The sequence below is a fragment of the Rhopalosiphum maidis genome, chromosome 3, assembly GCF_003676215.2.
Source record: "Rhopalosiphum maidis isolate BTI-1 chromosome 3, ASM367621v3, whole genome shotgun sequence".
In the NCBI taxonomy this organism is placed as follows: domain Eukaryota; kingdom Metazoa; phylum Arthropoda; class Insecta; order Hemiptera; family Aphididae; genus Rhopalosiphum; species Rhopalosiphum maidis.
The window spans coordinates 14,362,125-14,371,240 of NC_040879.1; the positions used below are offsets into that span (position 1 = coordinate 14,362,125).

Genomic DNA, 9,116 nt, shown 5'->3' on the forward strand with positions numbered 1-9,116 from the left:
AGATTTTATTAATTTACTCTATACCCGTATTTATTTCCTTCGTCTTAAGAAGAGTAAAAAAGCACATTTACGCTTAGCATTTCACATTTAACTTCGTTAGCTTTAACATTAGAGTAAATCGACCTATTATAGAACATAATGATAAGAACTTAATCCATATTTATATGCACGTTTTTTACGGTAATTTATTTTTTTAGCGAGTTTTTGTATATAAAATAGCACAGTTTAAAAATGCTGGAATTATCGTAAAAAACCGACATGCGAACACTTAAAATATCCTTAGCATTAAGTTTCATAAAAGGTTAATTCACTCTAATACTAAAGCTATCGAATATAATGTGAACTGGTGAGCGTAAATTTACTATGTTATGCACTTATAAGAGTGAGACAATAATAAATGCAGGTTAGGCCTCTTACTGAAGGTACTTGCGTGTCATAAAAAAACTATGTCATTGTATAACCACTAATTTTGAAAGTCATAGTAGATGCACCCGACTTGACCTCTTCAACTTATTATGATGTTTTTTAAAACATAAAACAACCGTGTCCTAAGCGGAATCGGGGGACAATTTTTTTTAATAAGCGTTTGAATTTCTGAAATTGAAATTTTTATAACTAAGACTTAAACATTTATTTCATGGTTTCTCATAAATATTTCTCGCTTGCCGCAAATACTGTATGTGAAAAATAAATAAATAATATGACATTTTTTTTTTGTACATTTAAATATAAATGTTTGTGACTTACGAAAATTATACATAACTCTAACCTAACATTTGAATAGGGAATACTGACAAATTCTAAGCGATTGTAAACAAAATAATAGAATGGTATCCACGTCATTATACGAAAAGCAAAAACGTGTTATTTACGATTATTATTATAGAAAAATAAGTCATTCGTTATTGATCACGAATCGATATTACCTATTATTTTAACGGGACAAACGAAAATACACTCGACTGCGGCGGCGTTTCATCGATTTGCAATTAAAAGCATTGGCACGAATAACTAATAATAACGCATATACTGTGTGCGAGAGACGGTTCCGGTGTGATGTTTGTATTACACAATTCTCCAATAAAAGCAATCTAACTATAATACACTGCGGACGCGCACGGGCGAGAAACCGTAGTCTTGAGATATGTATGAATATATAATATGATAAGTCATTCAACCAAAGCAGTGTTTAAACGGTACACCCACATGTGCATACGAACAAGAAACCGTACTCGCCGTGCGACATATTATGCGATAAATCGTTCACTCAAAACGGGCACATCGGTGTGAAAGAAAATGTACCGGATCTTAGATCCTGAATTAACCCCCTTTAGTCTTATGGCAATCAATTTATCATATTATATTGCTGTTCACTTGTTCGTTGTGCCATTGTGTATAGTGTCTCAAAAAAACATTTTATTCGACTTTTTAATGTCCGTTACGGAAAACACTGTTTTTTGATATTCAATTAAACGCCATATTATGTATTATATACTATACACTTGAAAAAAAATTTTTGTTCCGTTTTTTTTTTTTTTTTTGTTCCGTTTATCGAATACTTACAATCTATAGGTACGACAAGGACAATAAGTAAAATTGGTAACGGTATGAATTACAGCAAATGTTTTGAAGGAAGTCTCGCTGTCGAATTGCCTTCCACAATGATTACATGATAACCGTACATTATTAAGTATCAGACAATCAATCTTAAAAATTAATTAGGACACCAGTTGCGTTTGAGTCATCTTACCGGATTGTCCGGGAGTGTCTTCGAAACTAGTTGCGAGATGAGGCAGTTGGTGTTTGTCTGAAGTTTGCTGTGAAACTTCTTGATGTAATATTATATGATAGCCGTTCCTTGGATGATTTTGATTTGTAGGTCATTGTGGAGAAGTTTGTTTGTTAAGAGCCTATCGGCTTTAGCGATGATGCACAGACTATTTATCTGGAAAGCTTAAATTGTGAGGATAATCATTTTTCAATTACAAATAGGATATAAATTATATTATTTTGTTTGCATCATTGTAAAATGTAATATTTATGGTATAAAAATAATATTAATAATATTTCTATCTACCAACCTGTAATAGTTATTTGCCATATAAAAAGTTTAAAATATTAGTTAACTTTAATGTAATGTAAAATACAAGTACGCTAAAATATAATCAACTATATGTACATGCAGGGGTGTTCCCATAGGGTATACTACATATACGCCGTATACTCTCAAGATATTTTGTCAGAAATATGGGTATACTGCGTATACTCTCAAATTATATACAAAAAAAAACTGGTTTTGGTTACTCAGAAAATGCTACGAAAGTCAATTATTATTTATGACGCTGATAACGGAAATATGACACTTATATCTTACAACTATTATTAGATTCTCAGAAAACAAGAAACGAACTATCGCGTTAGATGATGGAAATGCGTCTGACTCTGAACACGATTAATTTAATCAGTACATCCGTTACCGCCGACTTGTAACATTTTATTATTTTTATAAATCGATTGTGCGTTGTGTGATCTACCGTTTGTGTTTACCGTGAATAAGTTCTTAATTCTTTTATTAATTATTATTTACTAACGTATTCATTTTATTTGAGCAGTTTTATTAATTTATTTAATTGAGTTTAATTAACTATCCTAATCTGTTTTACTGTATAAAGTGTTATTTAAATTTTTATCAAAATATGAGTTCGAATTTTAAACGTGAAAGCGGAACACTTGATAGTTTTTTTATGCCCCGAGAAAAAAAACCTAAAAATGCGACTAATACTGCCATTTGTGCTACTAGTTCACACGAGCTAGTGATGCCCAATGAAGATAATTTTGTTAGTGATAGTCAAATCGATAATCAAATACAAGATGTATGGGATACTTCCAAAATTTGGCCTGCATTATGGACAAAAGAACAGGTAATAGAGTTTCAAAAGAAAAACTCATGGTTAAGTAGCAAAAATGGGAAACTAGGATGTAATAATTGCATTCAAGCTAAAAATAGTATTAATTTTCAAAAATCTAACATCGATAGCAAAGTTCGAATTTCTTCTGAGTGGGTAGGCTTTGAAATCATAGCTGCTGGGTGTAATCGTACAAATCAACTGGCTTCATTAAGAAATAAAATTAAACAACATTCAGAAAGCAAAGCTCATGTGTTAGCTGAAAACATATTGAAAAAAAGCTCAGACAAAGTATTAGATAAAATGTTCGAACGTATATCTGAAGTAGAGATTGATTCCAATACGCGACTTTTTAGAACTGTATATTGCTTGGCAAAAAATCACCGTCCCTTTAAACAGTTTGAAGAACTTGTTCAATTACAACAAATCAATGGATTGGACATGGGATCTTCCTTACATAGCAGAATAACTGCCACTCGAATGGTAAACGTCATTGCAAAGGAGATGCGCAAACGACTTATTTTACGCCTTATACAGTCGAATTCGAAATTTACCATAATGATTGACGAATCAACAACGCTGAGTACCAAATGTACACTAATTTTGTATATTTCATCATATTTTGACGTAGAATCGCCGGTTGTAGCATTCTTAGACCTGATTGACTTAGATAGACAAGATGCTGAAACTATCGAAAAATCTATTTGGTTAAGTTTAGAATGTAATGGGATATCAACATCGTTTGCATTAAACAACTGGATTGCTTTTGCCAGTGACGGAGCAAGTGTAATGACGGGTAAGAAAGCTGGAGTTGCTACTAAACTACGCGAAAAAATTCCGAATCTATTTACCTGGCATTGTTTATGTCATCGCCTCGAACTCTCAGTACATGACGTAATAAAAGATTGTACTGGAGTCTCTCGTTTCCAAAGTCTAATGGACAAACTCTACGCTTACTATCATCAAAGTCCTAAAAATTCAATGGGTTTAGATAAATCTTGTGTTGAAGTAGGCATTGAAATGAAAAAAATAGGTCGTGTTTTGAATGTACGCTGGTCTGCAAGCAGTTTTCGAACTATAAAAGCCATATGGAATAATTATCCGGGAATATATTTACATGTTAGTAAAACACATGATGTGACATCAAATGGCATAAAAAAAAAATTAGAATCCTCTTCTTTTTTGGAGGAACTTGGACTTTTTTACGATGTTCTTTCTGAGCTTGCAATGTTATCTTGTATATTACAGTCCAGAAAAACAACTCTAATGCGTGCCCAGTCGGAGATAAATAGAACGATTAGAATTTTAGAAAGTCTGAAAGCTGAACCTGGGGAAAAAGAAAAGGAAATTATAGAAGCTATTCAGAAAGGAATTAACAAAGGTGTCAATATTACAATGACAAAATCAGGAGGGATTAACAGGTTACAATTTTTGCAAAATTTAGTAGACAGAATGCGTCAACGCTTATTTGATGACTCAAAAAATAAAACAATGCTAGAAGACATTCAGGTAAAGAAAAAAACTATTATTTTGATAATTTATTTCAATATTTTGATTATTTAAACAGAATAAATGAATATTTAATAAATCGTCTTTTATTTTATAGGTAATTGATGAAGTGTTCAAAGTAGCAATTAATGATGCAAAGGGAGAAGATGAAGTTAAAAGAGTATCACGGACATTAGGTTTTTCTGAATTTGAAAGTGTAGTTGACTTCCGTTCAAGAAATGTTTTTTCTAGTTTCATGAAAGCATTAAATATACTCCCAACTTCAACAGCTGATTGTGAACGAGGGTTTTCCGATATGAATTTGACAATAACTGATTTAAGGACTAGCTTAAACATTGAAAATGTGTCAGATTTGATGTTCATCTCTATCAATGGCCCTTCAATTGCAGATTTTAATCCTAGACCTTATATTAAAATTTGGTTAAGAGATCACCGTTCTGCCGTTTCCACTCCTAGAGGTAAAGAAAGAAAAGAAATAGACGACGAAAATAAGATGCAGAAATTATTTTTTAACAATTTATTTAATTAAATTTTTTAGTATTTGTATATTTTCATATTTTATTGACTTATAAAGGTAATTTCAAGCTTTTTTTAAAAGTTTGATTTTTTTTTTCATATTTTTAACACATCCTTTATAATTATAGACCACAGTAAAAATATTTGTATATTATTAAATATTCATGTTTATTACTTTTATTTTAAAAAGATTTATGAGTATTTTTAAATACTTAAAAAAAGGTTCTATTTGTATCATTCTACCCTCCCTTGTTTAAATCATGGATCTTCACCTTGACTAGAGTCTTAGTATACTCTCAAAAAAAATATTGGGAACACCTCTGTGTACATGTGATTCATAAAGCCGTAAAATAGTGATAATAGCTATACGCTAGTATAGAGACAACAGAACGAGTCAATAAGTATAGCTTTAGTTAAGGCCTTGCTGAGATAATGTCACAGAACAAGAGCGGCTACCAATTATCCAATTGTTATTATTTATTAACTGCTTACTTTATATTATACTTTATACCAAGTCATGTTAATTTTTTAAATACGACTATACGAGTATTTTAATTTACTCATTTAAATATTGACAACAGTTTTATAAGTCTTACTAATAGCAATTTAAAAATATCAAAAATACACAGCCACGCCTTTTATATAGACATTTGAGTTTAAATTTTTATGAAATTGAATACTCGAACGAAAAAAAACAATATTAATTATTTTGCTAAAATTGAAAAAATATTATTCGTAGATACTTGAAACTTGTCAGAAGTACGTACCTATGTTATTATTAACAAAACATAGTGATATATTAAAAATATTAGAAAAATTCATAGTCTCATTAAGTAATAGAAAAATGTAAAATATTTTAAAAATATACCGACAGATGATCGTCTCTGCTCATAATCGTTTTCCGTATTCATAAATTATATATATATATATATATTTGAATTTGAATTTAACGCTTGGATGCTTGGATTCAAAATAGGATTACTGTGAAATACTTAATGTCAAGGCACATTTGTTACCTACCACATAGCAGAGCGACTTTCCGGGTTTTTAGATTCTGTAATTAAAAAATGAATAATCACATAGACTTAAAATCTTCACCAAACATTAATATTTACATTTTTTAGACATAACACAATTTTCAAAATGTTTTGAATCTTTTTTTTTAATATTTATAGATATTTAAAATTACAACTTAATTTTTGATCATTATTTTAAGGCTTGAAAAATTAATGCAAGATCCTTTTAAAACGTTTTTTACTGTAGTTAAAAACTATTTAAGTTATAGTCACATTTTTTTTAATGTATAATTTAGTTTTCAGAACAATTATTAAACTTTGTTAAAATAATTTAAATGATATATATCATAAATATATTATTATATATTATATGATATTCTAGTAATATGAACTACTTATAATTTTATGCTTACATATTTATGATTTATAAAATTAGAAGTGTATTTCTTTTAATATAAACATCAAAAATAAAGAAAATAAGTAAGGAATAAAAATATTATCAGGTACATCCAATAAGTGCGTATTTAAATGAAAAGAAATTAAATTTAAATAAATATAATATGTATTGAATAGGTTTAAATTATATTATATAACGACGGATGAATAAATGTCATGGTTTTCTCAATAAATCAATATTAATTTTATTTAATTATAGTAATGTTATGATAAATTGAATAATATATAATAATATATTATAACTATAGGTAAAGAATCTATTATTTTATAATATATTCATAGTATAAATATTTAGATGAAAATGAATTATGCAATAAATAAATCAATTTCAACTGTCCGTGTGGACAAAAATTCGATTACTTATTTATATATTCATATATATTAATTATTGTCTGTTTGCCGAACAAACCACTATTAGTAATACAATTGCCGGCCACTGTTTTATTTTACTTTTTTTTTTTAGTTCTTTAAATTCAGCTCTGCAATTCTTTCAGTCGCCATCAATAGATGTTCAACAGAAATCGAAAACGTCCGACAACAAAAATTTCTAAACATTTAATTATTCCTAGTTGTATTGTTCTTTTTCTTTAACCAGATAATAAAATTTAAAAAAATAATAATACATTTTTAATAAATATACTGTAAATAATAAACTAAACACTTATCATATTTAATAAATTTAAATTATACATAATATATAATATTAAGTATTTAAATACTTTAACTTATCGATTAAAAAAAAAAAATGCGTATAACCATATTTTGATAACATATATCATACGGCAATCTGTGTTGTTGGCATAGACTTATGGTTGTTGGTGATAGTGATACTGCGGATTGGTATTAACACGCGATTAATATGCGAGTGTGTTAATTGTTCTTAAAATCCATTTTACATTGTTCGTTTAATGTTATATTCAATAAGGTGTTTGTTTCAGTTAGTTCACAATTTATCAATGTATTTACTGTGTGTGACCATGCATTGTATAACGATATGTAGGTACAGATAATAAACATGCATATGACAGATAATATATTATAGTTAATGTCGTATAAAATATGAAAAGTTTTTATGCATGTTTAACATTTATTCGTAACAATTCCATCATGTTTAGATGATTTAAATAACACGATTGATTAGTCAAATAATTGAGTAATATACTAAAAATAATTACAATGTGTAAAACTATTTATACATATATAATATACTTGCGGATATTTGCAATATCCTCAAAAATAAGTTTACTAGTATAATAATATCAATTGTGCGCGTTACATTGACTATTGTTTAATTATATATATTTCGAACGACTAATGGTTTTTTTCTCCACGCGATAATAATGATATTAGAAAACCTTAATCGAGTCAATTTTTACGACTTTCAAATCAATAAATTCAAAGAATATTATTTATATATTACCAATTATTAATATGATATATTTTGTATTTATTATTATTTATTTTTCCTGTTTTTATCGTTTTTCAATATTTTTATTATTTTACATAATATACCTTTAATATACGTATATACATAATATATTAGCTCTATATTATGTACATAGTTCAGACACAGTATTAGATTAACTTCTGATCGATATAACAATATATTCATACATAATAAACAGAAAGCCTACTTCCAATACACATCGTGTAAAAACGGTAGTAGTGAGCTACATGTTATTATGTAAAACATAAACATAAACATCAAATTTACATACTTTATAAGTATTTTTGTTTTTACATTTTAAGTACCAGGCAATCAAATTCAATAATAACGTAATCCAGAACTATTTATTAAAATATAATTAAAATTTACCTACTATGGATTACATCTGCAGGGACCCACGAGTATCTCTCTGGATATCTTATTATCTCTATCTGTCCATCCTCTGGCAACGCTACCTATAAAATTAATAGTTTTCATTTTTTAAAAGTGATATTAAAATGATTTACATAATATAAACGATTTATAGGTAATTTGGATCTAACAAATTATTGTCTTATATTATCTTACTTAAAATATAAATCTCAGTGGTTTTATTTTGGAAACTAATGCTTAACTTAAAAACATTTTAAGTAAATAAAATAAAAAAAAGTTCTAAAATTTTACGGTCAATATTCCTGCACTTCTTGGGACCATTTTTTGAACGTCAAGATTTATTTATTACATTCAACCCGCTCGCACAACGATTATTGCACAATACCTTTTTCATATTTAATATTACAATGTTATGGCTTAGACTTTGAATATATATATATATTTTAGTAGCTATAAATTATGAAAAATAAGGTATGAAGATAACTGAAATTATCTTCGATAAATTGTATTACATTTTGTTAATAATTCTATTCAAGAATATCGTTGTAAATTACAATTAAATTGTTAATTTGACGTTTCAGGATACCTAATTTTTTCTCCTTCGTATACGTTTACAATTATACTGTCAGTCGAAGATCATTTAACTATCGAAATACGCATGCATCCACACTTAATATATTAAGTGTATGAAGACATTAGATAATTTTATTTCAGTGTGTAGTTAGAACTTCGAAGTAATTTATAACCATGTTATATACACGTGAAATTGTGAAAATACATTATAAAAAAATCATCGTGCTTTTGTGACGTCTATAGAAAAACATTTCATTTAACTATATACACACAACGATATTTTTTCACAGTGGTGAAAACTAACCTCTTTTTATACGATTT

The 9,116-nt window shown here is 27.9% G+C and overlaps 1 protein-coding gene across 1 annotated transcript; it reads left to right on the top strand.

Moving 5' to 3' along the window:
* The first annotated feature begins 3,020 nt into the window (after positions 1–3,020).
* On the top strand, positions 3,021–5,035 carry LOC113559918 (E3 SUMO-protein ligase KIAA1586-like). Its single transcript, XM_026965699.1, has 2 exons — positions 3,021–4,415; positions 4,513–5,035. The coding sequence occupies exons 1-2, from the start codon at positions 3,210–3,212 to the stop codon at positions 4,942–4,944; spliced, it is 1,638 nt and encodes a 545-aa protein (XP_026821500.1). The 5' UTR covers positions 3,021–3,209; the 3' UTR covers positions 4,945–5,035.
* The last annotated feature ends 4,081 nt before the right edge of the window (positions 5,036–9,116 follow it).